This window comes from Alosa sapidissima, chromosome 11, assembly GCF_018492685.1.
Source record: "Alosa sapidissima isolate fAloSap1 chromosome 11, fAloSap1.pri, whole genome shotgun sequence".
NCBI classification, from domain to species: Eukaryota; Metazoa; Chordata; class Actinopteri; order Clupeiformes; family Clupeidae; genus Alosa; species Alosa sapidissima.
The window spans coordinates 29,141,391-29,169,298 of NC_055967.1; the positions used below are offsets into that span (position 1 = coordinate 29,141,391).

Here is a 27,908-nt window from a genome sequence, read left to right on the forward strand (position 1 = left end):
CACAGTTCAACAACATTTTATTAGACAATTATTTATGTCAATTTTGACCACAAGCAACTGTTACAAATATTATCAAACTTGTATCAAAAATACACTTTAAAATAGCAGCCCAGCAGGCTGGAGTTGCCACACATCAGACTCATGGCAGTAAGCACTCACAGCAAGTTTAATGTCAAGCAACCAAAGATTGGCTGAGATATAAGGTCACTTCCTGTTTGGTGGCTTCACCGCTGATTTTGATTGGCTGTGATGGGCGAACGCTTTTGATTATTTAAAATAACTTTTATGAGGCTTAGTCTGAAGATAATCTGTGCAAAGTTTCGTGACATACGGACAAAATTTGTGATCTGTGAAAATGCTTTCGTGTTTCTAGCAATCGAACATGATGGCCCGATCAAGTACTTGGGACCTTCCACAGCATTAACAGATACAGCTAGTAAATTCAAACACATCATCAGTTACAAGCCAAAATGCATTAATTGTGGCAGCCCTCAGAGGTCAAAGGTCACCAAATGTCTTGTGCGTCCTTACAATGGGGTTCCAATGTCCATGTACCGAGCTTGGTTTTGATACATGACAGTTTTGCAGAGATATGACTTCCTGTCACGGGACGAAAGCTTTTGCAAATGGATTCATAATGCATTTGTAAGGCATGGGCTGGCCTACAGGATTAACGGTAGGTTATTTCATTGCTCTGATTGCATGCAGTAGACTCAAATTCTAAATAGAATTGAGTATGGCTATGTCAGGCTAAAAAGTTGTGTGCGTGAACACATGGCATGTTGGTGGTGCTAGATCGCTCGAGGTGCAGACATGAAACTTGGTAAAAAGAATCATGGGACTGTCCCGTATCAGTGTGCCAAATTTCACAACTTTTTACCAGACGGTTCTATGGGCTGCCATAGTCTCCCACGGGGAAGGAAAGGTAATAAGAAAAGTAAGAAACACATCACAGTTAGATGTTCAATTTGTGCAAGACGTCAATAGCCTTATGTAAAGGCTCTACAGAGAAGAACTGGATATACTGGGCGGATTGTAGGGCGGTGGTAGTGTACGTAGGGCGGTGGTAGTGTAGTGGTTAAGGAGCTGGGCTAGCGTGCAGCAGCCTGAAAGTTGTGGGTTCATTTCCCAGCTTCCACCGTTGTGCTCTTGAGCAACGCACTTAACCTCAAGTTGCTCCGGGGACAATGTGATCCCTTGTAATATAGCTGACATATGTAAGTCACTTTGGTCAAGAAGTGTCTTCTAAATGTAATGTAATGTACTGCTAAACGGCATTTGGGCAGTAAATTACTCTAAATTTTATCTTTATCTAAAATAATAAATAGAGGGAGAGAAAACATCTTTTAAAAATAAAGAATAAAATGACAATTACATTACGGTGAAATTGCCGATTTAAGCCACGTTTCCACAATGACTTTGTTTTCTGCTACCCATTTGATGTTGGCCTGTGTTCTCTCAATAGACTGCTCCACAGCCAGGGTGCCTGATCCAAAGCCCACATCGGCGTAGTCCTGCTTGAACTGCTGGAGCTGTAAACGGCAAGATAGGAGAGCAAAGATAGCTCAATTACAACCAATATAATTACATGGAATGTGATGTTTGTGTGCGTGCATGCGTGCATGCGTGTGTGTGTGTGCGCGCGCGTGTATGTGTGTGTGTGAAGATCAGTGAGTTCTTCCTCTTAGAAAACCTCCTCTGTAAATTCTAGACTGATGTTCTTGCATAAATTAAATAATTAAAGTAATGAAATGGATGCTCATGAAAAATTATTTTCAGAATTTGGTTGTTGGTTGAGTTTAACCTAATTGCCACTAGAGGGCGACAAACTAGCATTTGAAACATCTGAACATCTTCACCTTTTGCTGTTCTTTATGCTCGCACCTTTTTTATGCATTTAATCTCCCCTAGTCCACTTTTATGTTAACCCTCAGTATCTTTTCACTTAAAGTCATTGTCATTGCTGTAACCAATGACATCTGCCTGGCCTGGTTCCTCTGATATCCATACAGGTGAGAGTCCAGTTTGAGACCACCACTCTAATCATTATGCTTAAGCAATAAAACAACGCCGCTTAGCTGTTCTAAAATCAGTCCAACCTACAGACTCAAGTGGTTTATTGCTTTTCTATAACGGTTACTACATATAACTGGCAAGATTTCATAAAATAAAGGCACAGCAACAAAAAATGTAATGATTTATTCATAGATAATCATTCTTCTGCCAAGAAATATATTTCATCTATCAGAATGGTTGCCCAGCAACTCTAACTTTTCTATCAATTTGTGGTGTCAGACCAATATAGAATAATAGACTTGACTTGACTTGATCATACACTGATCAGTTTTTCTAGCTATGTGCTCTTTTTACTTCTGGTAGTAGAGGCAAGTTACAAGTCATTGATTACCTGTTTCAGTTCAAATTCTGTAGAAAATCTTTTGGTCACACCATTGATTAGATTTGAGAAAGAGAAAGATCCACCTCCATACCTGAAACATGGCAAGAGAAGTTAGAAAAACTTTCATAATCTCGCTATCCAAGTCTAAATTTTACATCTGAATGTTAAAACATCAAATGGGAACATCCTTTTTTGATATAAACTCATTTGTACTCACTCATTGAAAATGTACACCCAGTTTGCTCTCATGAAGTCCCAAGCCAGAGGTTGGCCCACCACATTATTGGCAATGTAGACAATAGTAGAAGTAGCATCCTGTTTCCGAATCATGTCTGGTTTCAAGGTGTACTCCAGGTACCTAGAGAGTAAATACTCCATTAAAACCTGCTCACTGAATCATGTCTGGTTTCAAGGTGTACTCCAGGTACCTAGAGAGTAAATACTCCATTAAAACCTGCTCACTGGTTACACACTCCACCAGCGGCAATGGCACTGCAATAGACTACAGAATCATTTCTGGTTTCAAGGTGTACTCCAGGTACCTAGAGAGTAAATATACACTCAGTATTAAAACACACTCAGAAAAATGCATAGTTGAGATTGAGGTAAGATTATATGTAGCAGACACTTTTATACAAAGTATATGACTGATATAACATCTACAATGATATACTTGATATAACATCTAAAATGATAAATACCTGATATAACATCTGCATACTTGATATAACATCTACATGATACATACTTGATATAACACTTACATAATATACTTGATACGACAACTGCAATGTTTTAGTTTATGGATTATATCAGAGTATGTTTACAGAGAACACAGAGACATTTATGACCCTCTGTATGCCAGCAGAATGGGACCCTAGAGCATGTAGGCTAGCATGTAGCCTACTCTAGGCCAAAGTCACATGAGGGGACTCCAAGGTCACAGGAGGGGACCTCACCTGTTCAGGAGCCAAGGCTGTGAAGCGCAGGCTAGGGCAGCCCTGAGCTTGTCCTGCTCGATGGCGATGGTTGCCTCTTTAAACATCTTCCAGCCATGGTCCCATTCTTTCACTCCACCAGCGGCAATGGCACTGCAGTAGACTACAGACCGTAGGTTGGGATGGATCCTGTTGAGGGTTAAAGTTACAGAAGTTAAGAGGTCACCAAGATCTTCTCAGCATGCGTCCCTATGAGAGAGTACTGCATTGTTGCACCAAGGCCCATCTTAGCTAGGCTTCATCTTTATCAACAGGTGTATGAGTATACAGTTAAGTGTTTTTTTTGCACTTGCTTTTCAAACAGCAAGGACAATTATGGAAGTCTTTGATTTTATAATTTTCATCCCTCACAAAGCTTTTATATTTCTTGTACCATCACAAGTATATATTGCTTTTATGTCCATTCAAAACAAATCAAAGCAAAATAAAAAGCGAAAGGCTTGTAGGACTTACGGGTTGTTCTGTGTGTTGTTCATCCAGCTACCGTACCATTTAGTGACCAGGTCAGTGCATGCTTCAATCCCTGTGCTACAGGCCATCCTCAGAGCATTCACCTGGTTGTACCTGTGGAAGCCAACCGACAGCAATCAGCCTAACTTGGGGTAACTGAACTCTTTCTAATATTTCACACTTCACATTTATTCCACTTATTCCACAGTCACTGACTGGCAGAACACCTACTGGTCAGTGTGCCGTTCTGGTACTTTGGTCCAGTCCGCAGTGATGTCCTTGTAGTGGTTAAAGAGGGGCTCCACTTGTTTCATGATATACGTCTGTCATGAGGGCAGAGCAGAACACCAGTCAACCATCGGTAAACGAAATTGAACAAAACGAAGGGGCAGATGTGTAATGGCACTTTCAGATATGGGTTCAGTGTAAATTAGTAGTTGGCTCAGCGTGCCAAGGTCGAAGGTCAAGATTTTCACTGCAACCCACACGTGGCCTTGCTGAGTGGCGTACTGAGGGACTGGATGACCAGTAGTACAGTAGATTAAAGGGACTGACCTGCAGGAGGCCGTAGATCTCCGTGCGATCGAACATCAGGTAGAAGAAGTCCAGGTTGTCCAGAGCAGACTCCCATGGCATATACTCTCTCTCATTGTTCAAATACTTGGTCATCTCCAGAGGTAGTGTTGTTGGCACGAGTTTCGCTCTTCAAATATTAAAGAAAACAAATACATTGTTGAAAATCTATTTATTTAAGCATGTGCATTGAATTCAAAATTCTGAGGAACAACTTACTGAGGAATATGAATTGTATTCATAATTAAACACACACACACACACATGCACACACACACACACACACACACACACACACAGCACACACACACACACACATGCACACTGTATCACTAAACCACTCACCTTGCTAGATTAAAAGCATCATCGATAAGTTGGGCTCTATTGATCACTGGAATAAGCTGGACAAGAAGCAGATGAGATGTTGTTTATTTCAGTATTTCCTGCAGACTGTGTCTGATATCCAGTTTTCTATATGCTATTTAACCACTTACTTCATGAGCCATTGTGAGTTGATTCTGAAGCCTCGCATAATTTGCATCATCGTATTTGACTCTGTAGTATCCTGTCACATTGAGGTTGGCCAGCACCCACTGATCAGCGCTAGTTGTCTTAAGGTCATTATTCAAATCTGGGAGTCATGAAGAAAGAAAATGTATTATTCATCCTGTATTTCATGCCAGTGGCTTTTGTGTTTATCGATAGGGTAACACAAAATGGTAGGCCGTACCTGATTTTTCCAGCAGCCAAAAGTCTGCACCTTTCACAGAGTTCTTCTGCCATGTAATGGGCACATACCATGTATAACTGTGAGACAAGAGAGACACGGTCACAAATCAAATATCTTTGAATGCAAGTCATTATTGTGATCAACCACTGAATCACATACTTGAACTCAGACGGCCTGTCCACAACAGAGTCAGGGTCCAGCAGGAAGTGTTGTTGGGTTACAGTTCCAGTGGCGGTATCTATGGAGACCACAGGGAAGCCCATCTGGAGGACCCAGCGGTTCATGATGTCATGGACTGTTGCTGGCAACTTGGTTCCAGTCTTCTCAGCGGCCTGCGGAACAACAAACGTCTTTCAGAGCTGACAGTGGGAGGAACCATAAAGATCTCTACAGAACACATCATCACACAATCAGCTAGAGCTCTGCTTCCTCTGTGGGGGTGAACACTGCTCTGCCTAAACTATTATATGTCTTTCCCAGGACAGAACAGAAATTACAAGGAATCACCAAGGCAACACACCCAAAAACAATCATCAACACACCAAAAAACAAGCCACTCATTATGTCACATTTATTTTTTTCTGATGGAAATTCCATTCCTTCTAAAATATCATAAAACGCTATAGCAAGCTGTATGAGCATATAGTTAAGCTTCACTATGAATTGTCTCCTTGAGTTTCCAAATAGCAATGCACTTACTGCTTGCAGGTGGTTCCACAGGTCAGTGTAGACAGTGTTACTGAAGGCAAACTGGTTCAGGTACGTCTGTAGGAACAAGAAGGTGGAGATGAGGGATTTCAGAGACCTCAAGCATGTATACCAACAGAATGATGCTAGATTCTAACAGCAGCACTATAATAATCCAGCGCTATAATAATGAAGGGATACCTACACTCAGTCCTATTACAAAGACATCTTCAGAGAGGAAGTTGGATAGCATTCTTAGAACAGAAGCCCCCTGTAAACAATAAACACACAACATACAATGCATACGAATGTAGTCACAGTTCGCAGATATAATGAATGTGTGTGTGTGTGTTTGTGTGTGTGGGTGTGGGTGTGGGTCTGTCTGTATGTGTGTGTGTGTGTGTGTGTGTGTGTGTGATTACCTTGCTATAGGAGATGGCATCAAAGAGCTCACTGATCTGCTCAGGTCTTTGGATCTCCTCCTCTTTGGAGGACAAGGGATGAGAGGAGGCCAGGGCGTCCACTGCAAACACTCTGTGCACGTCTCCCAGGACAATCAGGTCTTTCTGTAAATGGAAAGGGACAAACTGAAGCAATACACACGTTCTTTCCGTAAACGTACGGATGTCAGTAGATAAAGGCATCCCATAATTTGGTTCTTGGTGCCAGTCAGCCATTTGGGCAGAATGTAATGTATTCATATAAACTCTTGTAAATTGTGTGTTAAGACTTGTTCATAAGAGCTTGAAGAGACTCTTAAAGGAAGCAAGAATACGTACAACGCCCCACGCTGGCTCTGCGTAGTCGGCGCCCAGATACTCCACATAAGACGCAAAGCCTTCATTTAACCAGAGGTCATTCCACCACTTCAGGGTCACAAGGTTTCCAAACCACTGCAAGTCAAGGAAAGTCAAGTCACTTTTATTTATATAGGAGAAGCATTTAATGTTGTTAGTGTGTGTGTGTGTGTGTGTGTGTGTGTGTGTGTGTGTGTGTGTGTGTGTGTGTGTGTGTGTGTGAGCGAGCTGTCCCCTGAAAGGTTCTATTTCAAGTACACCAGACTGTGAAATAAGCAACACACCATGTGTGCGAGCTCGTGCGCTATGATGGTGGCGATCCTCTCCTTGTTGCCGTTGGAAGACACGTCGGGGTCGTAGAGCAGGGCCGTCTCCCTGTAGGTGATCAGGCCCCAGTTCTCCATGGCTCCGGCGTTAAAGTCGGGCAGGGCAATCTGGTCTACGAGACAACGTTCAACAAGAGTTTAGATGATGACTGAATGCATGACAAAAACTTAGAGCAGAGCAGATGATATCACACATTCAAGAAAATCAAAACAAGAATACATTCAAAAATAGCGAGACTGTAGTAGCCTGGTTGACTACTGCGTTTTAGCAGGTTTATATTATAAGAGGCTCTGGAAAGGTAAGGTATTTTGGCTCTGTTCCAAAGGGAAAAAATGGCTGACATTAAAGATACTGTATCTATCACAGCAGCGAGGCAGCAAGGTGATGCCTTCTGTTTAACTGTTCAGTAGAACAATTGCTCTACTGTCGACTGTGTAATTACAACTCATAGTATCTATTAACCTTGCCGTGGTTAAAGTATGTACTTCAGAAAGTCTTCATGTAGGTAGCTTTGCTAAATGTAACTTTTTTGAGTGCTTTGGTTGAGTTCTCACCTGACTTTTTCAGTGGGTAAGTAGCATTGTAATATGTCTCGAAGAATTTGAGGATGGGTCCGGTCACGTTAAGGGCATACTCGCCCTGTCCTGCTGCGATGGCCTTTCTGCGTGCAAAGATACGGATCTGAAAGAGCACAGAGGGATTCAGTCAGATCTGGGGATACTGCTTTACAGAGTAGAAACTACACAGTCACATGTAGATGAACTCTGGAAACATACATTCACCTGGCAATTTCATAAGCATGCAGAAGATAAATGCAACATTCAACTGGCAATTTCATTTCATAAGCATACAGAAAATAAATGCAAGTTTACCGAAACATCTCCTTCCATTGCTTGTATATAATCATAATCACTGACAATGAATGCCAGCAAGTAAGTTGACATTTTTGGTGTTGGGGCAAATTTAGTCCTGGTAACCTCCATTTTATCAATAGTCACGTTCACAGTCTCTGAAAAAAATAATTAATATGCCTTTTGAAAGTATAGTCATTCAAAGCCACAGTATGAAATATTGCAGAGTATGCAGTTAATTTCATATGTAAGGTCAAAGGAGGCCCCAATGAGGTATAGACAGTATAGTAACTCCCCCTATTTCCACCGGTCCCGTATTTCCACCGTCTTGCGTGTATGTGTCACTTAATATCCATTTCTATACAAACCAAGACAGCGGACTCCTATAGAAACACAACCACCCACAACATAGGTGTATCTAAATTAGCTATGTACCAAAAATGACATTTTACCGTGACTCGAGGAGCTGTAAACAGTGTTGTAAGGCTGCGTGTACACAACCGCTTGGAGCTCCAGTGGAATTTTAATTTCACGACGAGAATTCTCGGTCTAACCGTCCATGTGCCGTTGAAACGGTGTAAATAGGCGAGCCATCAGGCCATCACTATAACTCCGAGCGTGGTAAACAAAATCGGATATTTCAGGCAGTAAATGCTCCCGTTAAGAACCAAACCAGATTTTGTTCAAATCTACACAACTATGGCTACTGAAAAATGTAAGGTTCATTTAGTAAATGTTATTTTGAAGTGTTAAAAAACATCGTTGTTTTAGAATTTCTGAACAAAAGTGGTGATAATTGGGGGTGTTACGATAAATGATCAAACAGTAATAAAAACACCATTGCTTCTCTACTTGATTTCCCCTATGTATCAGAGCTAAAAAATCTCTTTGGACAGGGGAATTCTCCATAGCTGTGCAGTCAGTGTGTTAACACACACACAGCTTCAACACTAACCGATGTCCATGCCGTTAGACAAGCCCACAGTGCCCCGTGGGTGGATGAGGGTGATGTTGAAGATGGCCTTCATGGCCGGCTCATCAAAGCACGGGAAGGCTTTCCTTGCATCGGTGGGTTGCATCTGAGTCGTAGCCACCACCCTGATCGGTACAGAAAAGGCACAGTGGTCACTCACATTCAACATGCAGACAAGTTTCAGAACGTTTCAGTCACTGACACAGTGAGTAAACCATTCATAGGAGATTAAACATTCTCTTCATTGTTGAAATAATGTAAATGGACCAGTCTTGGAGAAAATAGAATGAACAAGCTACAATAAATATGTACATATAGTACATGCATACAAATTACGCATATCAGAATCAGAAAAAAAGACATTTTATTCACTAAGTAATGGTAGTGAAGGGAATTTCTTCTGGTGTTGGTAAATTAACATTATCTGTTCATATAATCTGTGAAATTAACTGTAGATTAAGTGAGCTGCACTGTAATAACTTCTGATAGTGAACTTACTTCTCCACGCCATCCTCCATGTAAACGCTCCTGTAGAAGCCACCCAGGTCATCTGCCAGCTCCCCTGTGAAATCAGTACGCAGCACGTAGCGCTGGCCGACCTTCAGATTACCGTTCAGTTTGACCACCAGGTACTGAGTCCGCACCTCCAGCCAGGTGTCTGTGATGGCTGGGGGCGTTGAGCCGTCCTCGGCGGTCAGCGTGGCCAGCTTGCTGTTGCCATTCACCGTGAAGTTGAGCTTGTTGGAGTGGATGAGGATGAGGTCGGTCTCCTTCACACACCTGAAGGTGACCTCAGAGTCGCCGGTGAAGATGTACAGGCCGACTGAGTTTTCCGTCAGCCGCGGCCACAGGGTGACCTCGTAGCTGTCCGGCAGTATGGAGTCCGGCAGCCGGTACTGGTGCCACGGCTCATTGAGGGCTGGGGTGGTGACAGGTACGCCGGTGGTGGTGGTGGTGGTGGGGTTTACCTCAACATTCTTGGACTTCTCCTGGCTGTAGGCAACGGACAGGACAATGATGGTGGCCACGGCCCCAGCGCCCAGGATGATGCCTACTACCCCGACCGCCTTGCTGATGAAGAACCCTTTCGCTGCCATGGCTTACTGCTGAAGCCGAGAAGGACAAGAGGAGGCAGCTGGTAGCTTCTCACATATTTATACCGTATGTGACTAGTTTCCCCTCCCATCACAACTAATGGCTAACTATTAACACGAGGGTAGGTTGGGGGGGGGGGGGGGGGGGGGTTGGGAGGGTGACCTTTGTGTACAAGAAAGGATCTCTCACAGGTCAATGATTTCAAAGCAATGACAAAATAACATTTACAGGACAAAGCTATTGGTGTTGTGACAGAGCACTTAAACATATTAGAGGTAAGATCAAAGTATGCATTCACTGAAAAAAATGTACCATATCCAAATATGTAATGTACACCAGTGATGTTTTATTTTCCACTAACACCTGATCACGTTCTGTGGCTATTCCAGGGCATTCCATGAACTGAGCTGTAAGGTCGGTACTGTATATGAATATACAACATCTCAACAGAATGACAAGGGCTACAAATGCCAGGACAAAGGCACACTTTGACAACCTATTACATCTGGGAGGAAATGGATGAAAAATGCATATTCTTTTCTGGTATCTCCTCTTTGCACCTTTTTGACTCTGACTGACTGAAACGTCAGTTCATTAATATACTGGATGCACAGTAAAGGAACCAGTGTTGCACTTTTCTTTTCCCCTTCTCCAAAGTCATTTGTGAAATAGCTGCACCTGCAGCACAATCTATCAAGGTGTGCAGGCTCCTGTCTACCACACACATGATCATTAGTCCAACGATTCTTAGATTGCTATGCTCGTACTGACAGTATCCAAAAGTGAAATTATATGTAGTGTATTGTGTATTGAGTGTGCTTATTAGATAGATAGATAGATAGATAGATAGATAGATAGATAGATAGATACTTTATTGATCCCCAAGGGGAAATTCAGGGTTAGTAGTATTAGTTAGTAGTAGTATTAATGTACATAACAGTCCTATGGAAATTGCAATCCTGATCACAATCTATTTCAAATGGATTTTGAATCACCTCTACCCATTTCTACATCATACAAATAACTATATACTATTGTAGTAAAGAATACTAAATATTACATGAATAGATCACGCCTTTTATTCACTGGTATTACTGAAACTACAAAAGTTATAGTATAGCAAATATGTGACTCTTTTTAACCCTCAAGTCTGTAAATGGATAAACCTTAATCACAAACAAAGATAACTGCACAAGTGTTATTTAACAGAGACTCTCTCAAGGCTACATATCTGTTAACACTCTGGTAAGGGAGATGTCTCAGTCTTATTTTATCAAACCAGTATAAATAACTAGCTACACTTCACCTTTCAACTTTGTTTTGAGAGGGTGTTACCCTTTGTATTTTGTACAGCCTATTGGGATGTAAATCAACTTTTTTTTTAGATATGCATGGAAAAAAAACTTTCAATAAAATGTGAACCTGTACCTCATGAGTTTCTCTCTCTCTCTCTCTCTCTCTCTCTCTCTCTCTCTCAGGGCCCCATCATGACATTCTAAAGTGCATCGTCACTCGTCAAAAGTCTATTCAAATTTAGTAGGATGTCCAGTTCACATTGGGAGGGCTTTCGTTATCAAAAGTGGAGTGCATGGCGCAACAAGGTGTTCCTAGGTTTTTTAATCAGTCATATGGGTGTGTTTGGGGCGTAACATCATTTTAAACCAATTAGAATGACATCTGTCATTCCCTTTAACGGCGCAAAGCGCGATATGTCAAATAAATGCATCAGTATTCTGGCATTCAACGGCGCATTTGAAGGAGGCTGCTTGCGAGACCGTATGGAATAGTCTATGGAATAAGGAATCTATGGAATATATTGTAATGATCTGAGCCTAGCTGTTGATGACTGTGCTCCCATGATGCTGTTCGGTTGATGTGTTATGTTGAATGTTAATGTTAACCATGCAAGTTACCAATGTTGTGCGTCCTGACTGTCGTGTTTATGTTTATAGTTGATTACAGTGTTCATAACCGGGTCTAACTAGTGTGTGTTGTAGATACAGCCTCACATAGATGTTTAGTGCTGGAGCATAAGGGCCAGGTCTGGCCTGGTATTATGCGTTCGTGTGTATTGGTGCGTAACCAATAAAGACCTTTCTAAAACAACTTTGCAAGATTGTTACAATATTCTTAAACCATGCATTACTAAACCCTAGCATAGCCTTCACGCATTTGCAACCGTCTATTATTTGAACTCATTGGCAAAGTGAAACTAACTTCACCAAGGAGTCAGTCAACGACAAGACAGTTATATGCAGTTATTTTCACTATTGACTGACAATGGGTTACCATCGAAAACATAGGCTGGAAAAAGCAACACTTACACTAATATTGCTCAAATGACTGAATAAAACAACATTTATCCTGCAGAGGAGTTGCTTATATCTCGTGACAGTGCGTCTTCAGCTGTGCTCCATACGTGTCTCTCGCCTCTCCCCTAATCACTTTTAACCGTCATTACCAATTTGCAAATGATGGTGAATAACTACTCATCATGAGATGTACAGTATTTCGTAATGTCTTTATTCTAATTATGTTTCCCATTGTAATCGTGCAATTTGTAATGCTTTGCATGGACATGCGCTGGTGTGCGTTCATGAATGATAGAAGGATGGTGCGTGCACCTGCCAATATGACTGTTGACATGCGCTCTTAAAATAGCATATGAACAACTCGCCATTGACTTCTGACCAGGTTTAGGTGGTGTACGATAGCGATTTTTAGACAATGCGCCAGGCCCCTCCCTAGGTTGTTAATTGCCACACCCCTGGGCGCAATGTTTAAAAAATAAACGTGCAAAATACCGAATTAAACTTTGCGCGGTTAGAAAACGAACTTTACGCCATGCGCTGGTGCCCAAAATACAGCCCACAGGCTCTAAGACACCTCACCGCCATTGCCCATCAAATTGTGAGGGTCAGATTTTTGAAAGTAAGCCGGTACTGGCCGGTACGGAGTACCACTAAAATATTTGGAGAGGGTACGCCGTACCGGAAAGAAAACTATACTGTCTCTGAAAAATATAGCACTTTCAGCATGACAACACAACTGCTAACGTCAAATTACCAGAAGCAACACGTTTCCCCCAAAATATATTTCATATACATCGTTCTGAACTGTATCTGAATTGTGTCTAAACCTCCCGTGCAGCTGGACAGACAACGAGCAAGCTATAGCGCGCCTACAGTAATTGCGCCAACGTGCACTGGTATCCAAACTGTTTTAGCAGACGGACGTTTCTTGGAAAGTCTCCCAAATGAAAAAAACATACAAGCTAAAGAAAAATATGTTGATGTTTCAATAGCCTATTCTGGTTTTATGTGTGCAGTGTTTCGCTGGAGAGACACGAGACAGACAGCGCGTGTACGGCTTAACCAGATCTTGCGCAGCAATAATGAAAAGTGAAATGCTAAGTGAAATTTTCGGCGCGCGCTCTGGGCGCGCATTATAACTCTATATCATAGTACCACCAAGAAATAAAAACTACTTTCACCCCTGCTTACAGGTTAATATCTAAATGGTTGAGTGACAATGTAATGGAAAGATATGCAGTGTGACTGCTATCTTACACAACAGCCTCAGTCCATCAACAGAGTCAATAAACAATCTTTTACAGCTTGACTTGTAAAAACTTGAGGTGGGGCGACACATTGTGGCACTATCTGCTTTGATAATCCCCACATTTATGACAACACGTGTTATAAGACATTACTTGCATAATAATGACTTGCTTAATAAAACAAAAGTGAACACAGTGTCCCCTGTGTCAGTGCTGAAGAACAAAGGAACACTCCATGATGAGGCGACTACTTCCTTCACACACATCTAACCGCTGATAAGGGTAAACTATCAACGACTTGATCAACGATCTATCTGAGAATTCATCATAAAAGGGGGAGGCTGTCAAGGCTCTGAGGCTCCAGCAAAAGGTGACAGGTGCACTTCTACAGTAAAGTTAGTTTAATGTTTAACATTTATTTAACATTCAAAAGTAAAACAACCGTGTAGCATGGAGACGTACTTCCCTCATACTGTATATTTAATATAATGTATATATATATATATATATATATATATATATATATATATATCCATTATGTTCCCTGACCAATGGACCTCATAACATTAAACCAATTGTACAACATTGACACTAATGGCTTTTGTACATACTGTATGCCACAATTGGCTTGTTTTTCCCAAATATACCTTTTGCATGATTTTTGCATGAGATGTAGCCTAATACTCAAGCATTGGAAGCTACCACATGAGGGAAGTTAGTCTCCATTCTACACAGTTGTTTTAATTTTGAATGAATTCGTGAAACGTTAAACTTTACTGAGGTGATGGGTAGCCTACATTGAAAAAAAAGATAGAGGTTCCACACCCATTCTTGTCCCACACTCTCACTCTCGGTCACACTCAAGAGACAGGACATACATGACTTTACGAGTTCTCATCATTGTGACTCTCTCTGTCCTTTGACCGCCATGTATCTGTCCAGGCATCGACACAATTATCAGATCTCAAGAATGTTCCGGACAAGACAGAGTTTAGCACACAGGGCCTGTATTCACAAAGCATTTTATATTACCGCTAAGAGTACTCCTAAATCGCACTAAAAGTTTTTAGCTAGGAGTTTTCTCTAACCTATTCACAAAGCTGCTGAGACCAACTTTCAGTAGGCTACAAAGCAAATGACCTAGTAATAGAATACTCTATGGATTGATGCAGTATCTCAACCTTTTTAAAATGAATCTGTTTGAAGGACACATTTACATATGAGAAACAATTCAATTTGAAACTAAATTTAGTTTAAACCTTGACAATGAATGGTTTTGGTTGTTTTTTTCGTGGCACTATTGCATCCCTTAAACTTCAAATTATTCCCTCACTATTTAGATCTCCTGTAAGTGATTCTGCATGTGCATTTCAAAACATTGTGACATGGTACAGTATGCTACAAACAGCAGCTTACGATTTTTTGTAAATAAGTCTTAGTGAGTTAGGAGTCCTCTTGACTACTTCTAAGCAGTCCCAGATTTAGGTGCTATTGTAAGAGCTAAAATGCTTTATGAATTACGCCTAGTAAAAAATGTAGGAGTGCAAAAGTTAAGTTTCTCATAAATCTGCCAGTTAGGAGCTACTTTTAGCCTTAAGATTCGTTGTGAATATGGGCCCAAATCCACACCTGATACCAATTTTTAGTGAGGAAAAATTACAACTCCTAAGATAAGATAAGAGCTCTGTTGCTGGCTGACGCCATTTGTCATACACAAGCTTGATTGGAGTGACCACTGTTCAGTTTTGTTCTGTCATTGTTACAGGATAACAACAAAATGTTGTTAGAGCAAAACAGACAAGCATATAGTTTTTAGTTGCCCCCATGAAGTTGAAGTAGTTGCCCCCATGAATCACCCATTACTTTATACATAATTAATTCACCATAAATACCCCCTAGAAAAACCCAGAAAGTGCTATGTCCAGTAAAGTGCTTGGACAAATAATAATAATAAATTAATAAACCTAATAGAGGTAGGGTCATAGAATAGAGCCAAGAATGTTGTTTTTATATCCAAATGAGTACAGACTAGAATGGGTATATTTCACATTCAGTGATACCAGTTCTGCCCACACTGACAGTTGAAATGAGAAAAGTCCAATGTAGGCATATAGGTCTGTTTCAAAGCTACTGCATGAATAGCAATAATAGCCTACCTGTTAAATAGATTAACACAAAGGGAAAAATAAATTAAAACCCAACAACAGGTACACACATTTGTTGATGTTTTAATGAGAGGATCTCTGCCATGTTCAAAGAACAACATTGAGTTTCAGCTGTTGTGGCTCCTCACATGACTCTACACACTACACACTATATTAAGCTTTCCTTTGTCCTATACTCCAATCAAAAACATATGCGACATTGCGAGTGACAGCATGAGCTACTGAAAGTGCTCACAGCTGACACAGCTATTAGCATTTAGCAGAAAAGGACTCTGAAATAATAAATAGAGCGATAGAAGACATCTTAATATTTGTTTAGAAAGATAAAAAATAAAAATAAAACCCCATTTAAATTACGGTGAAATTACTTGTTTTAGCCAAGTCTGCATTATGTCTCTGTTTTCTGCTACCCATTTGATGTTGGCCTGTGTTCTCTCAATAGACTGCTCCACAGCCAGGGTGCCTGATCCAAAGCCCACATCGGCGTAGTCCTGCTTGAACTGCTGGAGCTGTGGGGGGAAAGATAGGAGAGCAAAGAGTGATCAATTACAATTGCTACAGCTTTATGGTATGTGTGTCTGTGTGTCTGTGTATGTCAGGCTTGTGCAAATTCAGAATTTTCTGAATTTGAATTGAATTGACAGGAAGTGGAATTAAATGTATGGCAAATTGGCAATTCAAAGCAGTTCCACAGTAACACAACAGAAAGAATGTGTTAAATCTCATATACATTCACTTTTGGGAAAGTTACTTTGGAATTGTAATTTGTTACTGTTTTAAGTTACAAGTTAAGTACCCTTAAATGATGTATATGAATTTCTTTGATTTTCATTGAATTTCAATTCTACTTCCTTCAATTCAAATTCGAATTGTAATTCTACATCCTGTTAAAATGTAATTCAAATTCAAGAAATTCATTGAGTCATTCTCAATTCAATCCTGGATTTTGCACAAGCTTGGTGTGTGTGTGTTTGAAGGCCAGTGAGTTCCTCCTCTAAGAAAAGCTCCTCTGCAAACTGTAGACTGACTTTCATTGACATTAAAGCACAGAAATGGATGCTCATGGAAAATATATTAGGTTATACTTTACTTGACAGTATCGACATAAGAGTGACATGACACTATAAACAAGTCTAACTACAATCATTTCAGTATAAATTAATTAATGTACTCACTCATTGAAAATGTACACCCAGCTCTCATGAAGTCCCAAGCCAGAGGTTGGCCCACCACATTATTGGCAATGTGGACAATAGTAGAAGTAGCATCCTGTTTCCGAATCATGTCTGGTTTCAAGGTGTACTCCAGGTACCTAGAGAGTAAATACTCCATTAAAACCTGCTCACTGGTTACACACTCCACCAGCGGCAATGGCACTGCAGTAGACTACAGAACCATGTCTGGTTTCAAGGTGTACTCCAGGTACCTAGAGAGTAAATACTCCATTAAAACCTGCTCACTGGTAACACTTTACGGTAAGGGCACGTGCTCGTGGAAAAGTCCATTGCACTGCACAGTCCACACACTGAGATATTAAAGGCTCAGGAAACCATTGCCAGTGTTTTGACAATTAGCTGATTAGAGCTCTTTACAGATTGACATTTCTGTATTATAAATTCTTTGTCATATTTTCAGATATATATACAGTATAACATGTATGTATAACATAATGACCCTCTGTATGCCTGCAGAGTGGGACCCAGAGATAGCTGCAAGTATAGGTAAAGGTCACAAGAGGAGACTCCAAGGTCACATCACCTGTTCAAGAGCCAAGGCTGTGAAGCGCAGGCCAGTGCAGCCCTGAGCTTGTCCTGCTCGATGGCGATGGTTGCCTCTTGAAACATCTTCCAGCCATGGTCCCATTCTACCACTCCACCAGCGGCAATGGCACTGCAGTAGACTACAGACCGTAGGTTGGGATGGATCCTGTTCGGGGTTAAAGTTAAAGCAGTTAAGAGCTCACCAAGATCTTCTCAGCATGCGTCCCTATGAGAGAGTACTGTTGCTCTCATACTCCCTGCATTGTTGCACCAAGGCCCATCTTAGCTAGGCTTCATCTTTATCAACAGGTATATGATTATACAGTTAAGTGTTGTTTTGCACCATTCTTGTTTTTTAAACAGCAAGGACTATGGTGGAAGTCTTTGAATTTATTATTTTCATCTCTCATGAAACTTTTCATATTTTTTGTTCCATCACAAATATACATTGCTTTTATGTCCATTCAAATCAAAGCAAAATAAAAAGCGGAAGGCCTGTAGAACTCACGGGTTGTTCTGTGTGTTGTTCATCCAGCTACCGAACCATTCTTTGACCAGTCTAGTGCACACTTCAATCTCTGTGCTACAGGCCATGCTCAGCGCATTCACCTGGTTGTATCTGCAGAAGCCAACCAACAGCAACCAGTGTCACCTGCAGTAACTAAACTCTTTCTAATATTTCACACTTCACACTTACTTCACAGCAACGAATGACTAGCAGTACACCTACTGGTCAGTGTGCCGTTCTGGTACTTTGGTCCAGTCCGCAGTGATGTCCTTGTAGTGGTTAAAGAGGGGCTCCACTTGTTTCATGATATACGTCTGTCATGAGGGCAGAGCAGAACACCAGTCAACCATCGGTAAGCATCCATACCATCATGGTTGCTTTTAGCATGTGGTCTTGCAGCATATTGAACAAAAAACGAAGGGGCAGATGTGTAATGGCCCTTTCAGATATAGGTTCGGCGTAAATTAGTAGTTGGCACAGCGTGCCAAGGTCAAAGGTCAAGATTTTTACTGAAACCCACACGTGCCACTGAATGTGACTCCACATTCTCTCTGTGACACCAGTAGTAGATAAGAGGGACTGACCTGCAGGAGGCCGTAGATCTCCGTGCGATCAAACATCAGGTAGAAGAAGTCCAGGTTGTCCAGAGCAGACTCCCACGGCATACTCCCTCTCTTTGTTCAAATACTTATGTCATGTCCAGAGCTAGTGTTGTTGGCACAAGTTTTGCTCTACAAATATTAAAGAAAACAAATACATTGTTGAAAATCTATTTATTTCAGCATGTGCACTAAATTAAAAATTCTGAGGATCAACTTACTAGGAATTTGAATTATGTCCATAATTAAACACACACACACACTCACACACACACACACACACACACACACACACACACACACACTGTATCACTAAATCACTCACCTTGCTAGATTAAAAGCATTGTCGATAAATTGGGCTCTATTGATCATTGGAATGAGCTGGACAAGAAGCAGATGAGATGTTGTTTATTTCAGTATTTCCTGCAGACAGTGTCTTATATCCAGTTTTCTATATGCTATTTAACCACTTACTTCATGAGCCATTGTGAGTTGATTCTGAAGCCTCGCATAATTTGCATCATCGTATTTGACTCTGTAGTATCCTGCCACATTGAGGTTGGCCAGCACCCACTGATCAGCGCTAGTTGTCTTAAGGTCATTATTCAAATCTGGGAGTCATGAAGAAAGAAAATGTATTATTCATCCTGTATTTCATGCCAGTGGCTTTTGTGTTTATTAATAGGGCAACACAAAATGGCAGATTGTACCTGTTTTTTTCATCAGCCAAAAGTCTGCACCTTTCACAGAGTCCTTCTGCCATGTAATGGGCACATACCATGTATAACTGTGAGACAAGAGAGACACGGTCACAAAACAAACATCTTTGAATGTAAGTCATTATTGTGATCAACCACTGAATCACATACTTGAACTCAGACGGCCTGTCCACAACAGAGTCAGGGTCCAGCAGGAAGTGTTGCTGGGTTACAGTTCCAGTGGCGGTATCTATGGAGACCACAGGGAAACGGGGCGGTGGTAGTGTAGTTGTTAAGGAGCTGGGCTAGCGTGCAGTAGCCTGAAAGTTGTCGGTTCAATTCCCAGCTTCCACCTTTGTGCCCTTGAGCAAGGCACTTAACCCCAAGTTGCTCCAGGGACAATGTGATCCCTTGTAATATAGCTGACATATGTAAGTCACTTTGGTCAAGAAGTGTCTGCTAAATGTAATGCAATGTAATGGAAGCCCATCTGGAGGACCCAGCGGTTCATGATTTCATGGACTGTGTCTGGCAAACGCTCACTGGTTCCAGTTTTCACAGCGGCCTGCGGAACAACAAATGTCCTTCAGGGCTGACAGTGTGAGGAACCAGACCCATGAAGGTCTCTACAGAACACATCATCACACAAGCAGGTAGAGCTATGCTTCCTCATTAACACCTGTGGGGGTGAACACTGCGCTGCCTAAACTATTATATGTCTGTCTCCCAGGACAACAGAAATGACAAGGAATCACCAAGGCATCACCTACCAAACAATCATCAACACACACAAAAACAAGCCACTCAACATGTCACATCTCTGTGCTTTTCAACTGGACACAATTACATTCCCTCTAAAATAACATAAGAGCCTCTATAGAAAGCTGAAAGAGGCTATAGTTAGCTTTGAATTGTGAGTTTTCAAATAGCACAGTACAGTACTCACTGCTTGCAGGTGGTCCCACAGGTCAGAGTAGACAGTGTTATTGAAGGCAAACTTGTTCAGGTACGTCTGTAGGAACAAAGAGATGGAGATGAGGGCCCAGAGACCTCAAGCATGTGGAGCAACATAATGATGCTAGACGTTAACAGCAGCACCATCCACAGTGAAGGGACACCTACACTCAGTCCCATTACAAAGACATCTTCAGACAGGAAGTTGGATAGCATTCTTAGAACAGAAGCCCCCTGTAAAACACAAAAACACAACATATAATGTAGCATATGAATGTAGTTACAGTTTGCCCAGGTAAGATATAAAGCATGTGCTTGTGTGTGCTTGTGTGTGTGTGTGTGTGTGTGTATATGTGTGTCTCTCTCTCCTCTCTCTCTCTCTCTCTATCTCTGTGTGTGTATGTGTGTGTGTGTGTGTGTGGTTACCTTGCTATAGGAGATGGCATCAAATAGCTCACTGATCTGCTCAGGTCTTTGGATCTCCTCCTCTTTGGAGGACAAGGGATGAGAGGAGGCCAGGGCGTCCACTGCAAACACTCTGTATATGTCACAGCCTTGGCTCTTGAACAGGTGATGTGACCTTGGAGTCTCCTCTTGTGACCTTTACCTATACTTGCAGCTATCTCTGGGTCCCACTCTGCAGGCATACAGAGGGTCATTATGTTATACATACATGTTATACTGTATATATATCTGAAAATATGACAAAGAATTTATAATACAGAAATGTCAATCTGTAAAGAGCTCTAATCAGCTAATTGTCAAAACACTGGCAATGGTTTCCTGAGCCTTTAATATCTCAGTGTGTGGACTGTGCAGTGCAATGGACTTTTCCACGAGCACAATCAGGTCTTTCTGTAAATGGAAAGGGACAAACTGAAGCAATACACACTTTCTTTCCACAAATGTACAGAATTCAGTAGATAAAGGCATCCCATAATCTGTTACTTGGCACAATATACGGATGTGAAGATCTAATAATCTATTACGGATGTGAACAGACAGCTACACGGAGCACATAGTAGGCCTACTTTCACTTTCTAGAGTGCCCATTCATTACGTGAAAGATGCTTTATACCAAAACAGCGATCAAATATTACCAAATTTATCATGTGTTGTCACAAACACTTACTCCTATTAGAAAATCAAAACCGAAAACATGTAAGTGAGGACTAGGCTACGTTAAGTGTTGTTCTCATTAACGCCTGTACTGTAATAAGGAAAATGCTTAACATCGAGGACTTTGTTCTTAATCGATTTGTGTTTGTAAAATGTATGCCCTGCCCCCAACTGTACTAATCCCCCCTATGTGAAGCACTAAAGGGGGTAATTCCCCCACCCCAATTTTGAAAGAAATTTAAGCCCTGATATGTGTGTGTGTGTGTGTATGTGTATGTGTGTGTGTGTGTGAGTGTGTGTGTGTGAGTGTGCAAATACAAATGTGCTCTATATGCATGCCAAACAGTGTGTCAGTCCTAAAAGGTTCTATTTAAATAAGCAACACACCATGTGTGCGAGCTCGTGCGCTATGATGGTGGCGATCCTCTCCTTGTTGCTGTTGGAAGACACGTCGGGGTCGTAGAGCAGGGCCGTCTCCCTGTAGGTGATCAGGCCTCAGTTCTCCATGGCTCCGGCGTTAAAGTCGGGCAGGGCAATCTGGTCTATGAGACAACGTCCAACAACTGTTTATATTGCATGACGGAATTGTAGAGCAAAGTAGATTACATCACACATACAGAACAAGAAAACGTTTAAAAATAACAAGACTGTAGCCTGGCTAACTACTGATATTTCACAGTATATCTAAGAGGGCAGTTCCAGCATTATGGATGTGACAGTTAAACTCATTATGGTAAACAAAATGCCTTAGAGCATGGACAAGATTAGTATCAGTGAATTCATTTGCATAACTTTTAATGTAACCTCTGTCCTCTGAATACTGACAAATCCTCAAATTTCATATAATCATTTACAACATTACAGCATTATGGACGTTCTACAAACTCTTGAAATTTTAAGGAAACTGCTGAAACCATGATTTATGTACCATCGAGACTTGAATGAACACAAAAAGTGTGTTTTTGAAACTATGCGTCATTTTTGTAATGCATTATGTAGGAAAAACTGGATGTGACATTTTTGCGTTATGGATGTGACGTGTCTGAACCAGTCCTCCACAAACTACATAAAACACATAGTGAATTTTGATATGAAACAATTTAAATAGTAATTATGAAAAACTAGCAATGAAATTATTGCATCCTCAGTGCCCACTGTGATCCACAGAGAATCAGGACAACAAATTTCAAATATGCAGTATACTGTACTGTATATATACTTTACATGATGTTTGTTAACATTGTTAAATGATGGTAATTCACTAGTTCCCTACAGTATTTTGAAGGAAGGAGCCAGTTCTTTATGCATTATTGTAACAGATGGGCTAGGTTATTGGTAAAGTAGTTGAAAAGCACTACACATGCACCCGCACATACAAACACACCTACATACACAAACACAAACAAACACACACACACACACACACACACACACACACACACACACACACAAAAAGGAACAAAGTATGAAATGAACACCATTTGACAAATGTTAACATTATTTTTGTGGAAAAAATGTGCTGGACTGGGCGGTGGTCATATGTTGTACCGCTCTGCGGTACATCTAGTTATTTGACTTGCATAATCTAGCCTATTGAATATCCTGGATATTATGTGCTTGATTGGGATTCCATGGTTGCTGTTATGACACAACCACCAAATACTATGATCAGCTTTGTTAACTTTGTTACTAGGCTAAATCTAACTAAGTAAGTAGACCCGTAGGCTATGCAAAATATGTCTATGAGGTGGCGTGGTAGCGCATTATGATGTGCATAATGGAATTACGCAGAAGGTTACCATGTATATTTTTATTATTATACGGCTCTTTACAATGCAAGTAGAATGCTCCATTCACTTGAATGGGATTTCCCAAAGTCATTATTTTAGTCTAAGGACCTCTAAATAATGACCGCTGTCAATGTCACTAAGGTGAAATATGTTGAAACTGGCATGCCACCAGAACAAATGTTTATCGGCTTTGAGGTAAAATAAAGTCTCCACTCCTGTAAATTCACATTATGTAACATCCCTAACGTTACATCCATAACGCACCATTAAAGGTTTTAAAATTAAGAAAGGGCCACAATTTGTTCATCACACTTTACATTGATATAAATCAGCTTTGCACAGAAACTTTGGACATTGTCGCATCAACACAGTATGTGTAGCATAAACTTTTCCTATAAAACATTATGGATGTGACAAGGACATGGAACTTGCTGACTTAAAAACAAAAGCCTTACAAATTTAAAGAGCTGTGCTCTTAAGGCAAGCTGAGCATACACATTACTCGACTACCCTTGTCAATTTGGAATTGTTGTTGGAACCTTGAATCCATTTATTCCTTTTTTAAAAATGTATAATATTGCCATGTGAAAAATTTTGTTTCTGTATGGTTGCACACCATATTTATGATGTAAAAACAGTGTCATTTTCCATCAAATTCAATCAGATCAGTTACAAACAATAAAATATAGACCTAAAACATTTTAACAACAGTTCTATTTGTGTGTGCACAACTTTTTTTCCATGGTAAGGATGACCTTTGCATGGGATTGGCCAAGAGGTATATTTACATAATCTTATAAAAGGTCATTCTTTGATTACCTCTCTGACTTAAGTTATTCTACTATTTACTGTGCAATTCTAAAACTCATGTGCATGTGTGTAGACCTTAAAGTGTGTAAAGTTGTATTTACCTTAGAAAGTGTTCATAGGTAGCTTTGCTAAATTACATTTTTCAGAGTGCTTTGGTGAGTTCTCACCTGACTTTGACAGCTGGTAAGTAGCATTATAATATGTATGTCTCGAAGAATTTGAGGATGGGTCCTATCACCAGGCCCGTCGCTAGAAGGCAAGCAAACCAAGCAATTGCTTGGGGCCCCGAGCTGGCCAGGGGCCCAAGACAACGACTGGTTAAGAATAAAATGCAACGACAAACTGTGAGCGCCCCTTTGATAGTCAATGCAGTAAAGTGCAACGACACTGTTACCGGCAATACCGGGATCCCCCTCAAGGGGGCCCCTCTCAGTAGTCGCTGACAGCAGCCAGCCAGCCAGCCAGGTTTGTGGTCTCTGCTGCTGCCGCGAAAATATAAAACCTCGGGAGTCATAATGAAGGGGAGTTATGCGTCCAGAAGCCAGAAGAGAAAGGAAGAGGATGACAAGAAAAAACAAGATAGCGGTAAGTGATAAATAACACTGGATAAAATAGCTCTACTTGTCTTGTACAAATGGTGTAATGTCGCAGCAGGAAGGCTAGCCTAGCAAAAAATGTTTATGTTAACTACCTGCCTGATGGCCCATGCTGCTTGTAACAAACTAGAACAGTTAGCGCAACTTTTTGTTCTCGAACGGACGGAATATGGTTACATACTGTAATATGTTTATTAACGGTATAATGAAGACGCAGATCTGTTCCAGAATCACTGTTTATCGTATTTAATGACATAACATTGCTATAGCTTTGTAATAGGTTTTGATGAAAGTGGCATAGCTTCTCTGCTATACTAACTATTCGACCGTGATAATCTTTACCAAATGGGGGTTAGGAAAACCACACGATAAATTCCGTGCATCAAAGCAGACTGGAACTTTCATGTCTAGTAGTATTCATGCACGCCAGCTGTTTACTGCCTTTAAAGCACCAGGTGCGTCTGTCTAATTCTCAAACAGCAGAATGCTTAAATGCTATGTTAAGCTACAAGTACTGTAGGCCTAGGTCAATGTATAACATTAGCTTGGGATGTTTTTACAGTAAGCATTGGTAGTTGTGAAAGCAGCTGAATCCCTTCTAAATATCAAAATATGGAAATGCTAACATATCTTTTCTTTCTCCCTCAAGGTGCTTTGCTTACATTTCTCAGCCCTCAGGCTGGTCCTAAGGATACCTCCACTGATGAAAATGGCCTGAAAGGTTAATCTTATGTGTGTGTGTGTGACTGTGTGTGTACTTGTATTTATGTCGAAGTTTTAAATTGCTATACAACCTGCACTCTTTATAGTTTGAACAATGCATCCTTTTTCTGCATTAGATGGCAGTGTTTTATTTTCTCACTTTGTGAGAACTGAAAAATGTTAAAGATGAACTGAACTGAAAGAATCAACATTGATAATGTGTTGATTATGACAATTAAAAATAAATTACACTAAAAAAAATATTTAAAAAAATCAATACGTAGCCTTTTTTAAGCAACACCAAAATTGCGTTTGTTAGTATTAGAACGCTGCCAGTTTCAATGACGTCACTGGCATGGTAGGACCTGAGAAGTTCTATAGGCAACAGCTGCAGCATATTATGTATACACGAAAATTTTTAATTTTAATGGCATCGGTTACAAATTTGAGCCTGTGAGGGACAGGCCTGTAGTGTCTTGACTACCACTAGATGGGTTTCAGGCTCCAGCTCAACCTTCAGTAGGATCATTTGGGTGAAAATGACTGTGTGGGCGCTGCCGGAGCATGGACACTGGAATCTGTCTGTTGCAAAGCAGTGGCGAAACGTAGGGAAAATGTTCAAGGCAGCCAAAGTGACGGGAAAAATATGTTTATTTATGTATGTGTTTATTTCGGGGGGTATACATTTTGTGCAATGTACAACATAGATACATTTTGTGCGGCACAACATAGGCTACTGTAGAAAACTGGACGAGGGGCGCTTGAGACAGCAACACGCACGCTGTCTCTCTGTCTCCCTCCATCCCTCACACACACACATTGCCTACTGTACATCCTCCACACAACTGCATGCTCACTCACCACCACTACATTAGGCCTATGCGAAGGCTACGGTGCATATACAAAGCTATATACAGTAACACGCATTGTCATGTCAATGTAGGCTAACGCAGTATGGACTACTGGCACTCGTAACAGCAACTCACACAGGCTCTCTCTCTCCCTCCCTTGAAACTGTTAAAAACTTCGTTACCCCAAGTTGACCCCAGATACACGGAGGATACACGAGTTTGCCGTTTATTTTAGGCTAATGTTAGTGGAGAGTTTGCAGATTTTTACCTTGTGGATGTTGATATTGCACGAGTCTCTTGGATAGCAGCACTGCGAGTTAAACTCCCTCGCATCAACAATCTGCCCTGAGACGGTGAACAACTGGCTTCAGGGTGAGTAGAAAGGGACATTGGATTCTGTTTACAGACCCGCTGTGGTTTAGTTACCAGCTAGTAAAAGCATTATTATCGATCTGTGATATCGTCGGAGTCATGGTTTATACTCTCTATGGTCGGAGTGCTAGCTTGTGGAGTTTGACATAAGAGTGTTTCCAAGGTGTTTAGCTGCTAGCCCTTTCCTAGGTAGGATCGTATGGTAGCCTATCTAACACTGGACCTCATCTGAGGCTACTTCGAGATATTATTCCAAAGGGGACAGATAGGCTACTGCACTTAAAACTTTAAACGATTGAACGAACCTTCCCGAAACTTTGTAATTGCGACCAGTGACTGCATTGGGTGAACGAAGCCGAAGTTGAAACTTAGGCTCTATGGCACATAGACTGTGGGCTCGCCCTTCTATGAATTGAAAAAGACTACAAGCTGCCCCACCGAGTTTGCGATAAAGTAAGCAAGAAAAGGGTTTTTTAAGTCAGGATATGGCAAGTCAATGGCATTTATTCGTCCAAAGTTACAGACCAGTTTCCATAGTGCACATCTTATCAATAGTTTGAATGTCGTGTGTGTTTCTGCTCATTGACAAAATAGCGTTCAGTATGATTCATGCCCAATTAATTTCCCCTGTTAAAGTGTTCGCCTTTGTTTCACTAGTTTGGTTTCATTTTGTATGAGATTTTGTGATGTAGGCTAGCCTATGATAAATGGCTTATGGCCAATATGTAACTCAGCTAGGCCTAATGTTAGTTTCCTCAGCCATGTCAGCTAGCCTCAGACTCATTATCTGCTATGGCTGCTAGTGCTAGTGCAGAGTAGCTTACCATGCCAGTAACGTAGCCGATTGTTGAAATCCAACATGGCGGCGCCCGTGTAACAACAACACCACTTTCAACGTACAATTGTATCCCTTTTAATAAATTCAGCCATTTTAATCATTGTACCAATGAGAAGAAATAAAATACATCTGTTATATCACCTTTACTTCAAATTCCAGTTCAGTTCATCTTTAATGTGAGTGTGTGTGTGTGTGTGTTTAAGTATGTTGGATTTAGTTATTGTGCACTTTTATTTATATTGGATTTTATGGTACGGTGTTCGAAATGTTCAAAACTAATGCACAGTATATATATGCAACTGCAGTATTTGCACTGTCAAAATTTTGTATTTATATAAACTGTGGGTGAACTTAAACTGTTCACCCACAGTTAAACGGGGGGGGGGGGGGGGGGGTGGGCGGTGCTCCATGTCCATTTTGCTTGGGGCCCCCAAATTCCTTGAAACGGCCCGAGTCAGGCCCACACGGGGATTTGAACCTGGCCTAAAGATTCACTTCGGATAGGGAGACTCTCTAGCATTCGCCTGCCAACTGCAGATACAAAGATTTCCAGTGCAGAGCGTGCAACAAGAAAGGGCATCTGGAGCGAGCATGCAGAACCACGGAATCCGGCAAGCACAGCGGCGGACAGCGACCGTCAGCAAGGGGCGCGCCATCCGAGCGAGACACCCTCTACGTCGTGAGAGAACCGCCAGACAAGGGGACAAG

At 41.1% G+C, this 27,908-nt stretch overlaps 2 protein-coding genes and 1 long non-coding RNA gene across 4 annotated transcripts; 1 reads left to right on the forward strand and 2 right to left on the reverse strand.

Annotated features, from left to right (window-relative positions):
• Positions 1 to 9,910, reverse strand: LOC121724507 (aminopeptidase N-like). Of its 2 annotated transcripts, XM_042111110.1 has the most exons (21): positions 9,283 to 9,910; positions 8,767 to 8,909; positions 7,833 to 7,969; positions 7,515 to 7,641; positions 6,918 to 7,072; positions 6,616 to 6,729; positions 6,259 to 6,402; positions 6,042 to 6,107; positions 5,849 to 5,914; positions 5,309 to 5,481; positions 5,150 to 5,226; positions 4,914 to 5,050; positions 4,765 to 4,820; positions 4,402 to 4,549; positions 4,078 to 4,169; positions 3,850 to 3,960; positions 3,358 to 3,525; positions 2,616 to 2,756; positions 2,408 to 2,489; positions 1,376 to 1,532; positions 1 to 1,208 (listed from the first exon to the last, which is right to left on the reverse strand). In XM_042111110.1, exons 1-20 carry the CDS (start codon positions 9,879 to 9,881, stop codon positions 1,377 to 1,379), a joined length of 2,892 nt encoding a protein of 963 aa, XP_041967044.1. In that variant the 5' UTR covers positions 9,882 to 9,910; the 3' UTR covers positions 1 to 1,208; position 1,376. The 2 variants fall into 2 exon arrangements, with proteins under 2 accessions (XP_041967044.1, XP_041967045.1); XM_042111111.1 differs by lacking the exons at positions 1 to 1,208; positions 1,376 to 1,532; positions 2,408 to 2,489; positions 2,616 to 2,756 and adding an exon at positions 2,847 to 2,940.
• On the forward strand, positions 1,139 to 24,410 carry LOC121724509. Its single transcript, XR_006035220.1, has 3 exons — positions 1,139 to 1,217; positions 15,236 to 15,246; positions 24,400 to 24,410. It is a non-coding gene; the product is annotated as an uncharacterized LOC121724509 (long non-coding RNA).
• Positions 15,785 to 21,779, reverse strand: LOC121724508 (aminopeptidase N-like). Its single transcript, XM_042111112.1, is given in 19 exon segments — positions 15,785 to 16,112; positions 16,452 to 16,489; positions 16,767 to 16,915; positions 17,362 to 17,529; positions 17,872 to 17,982; positions 18,094 to 18,185; positions 18,456 to 18,534; positions 18,536 to 18,561; positions 18,563 to 18,602; positions 18,796 to 18,851; positions 18,945 to 19,081; positions 19,181 to 19,257; positions 19,340 to 19,439; positions 19,655 to 19,733; positions 20,115 to 20,180; positions 20,291 to 20,356; positions 20,549 to 20,683; positions 20,960 to 20,977; positions 21,629 to 21,779. Coding segments are annotated over 19 exon segments (1,596 nt in total). The 5' UTR covers positions 21,632 to 21,779; the 3' UTR covers positions 15,785 to 15,956.
• Positions 24,411 to 27,908: the final 3,498 nt, after the last annotated feature.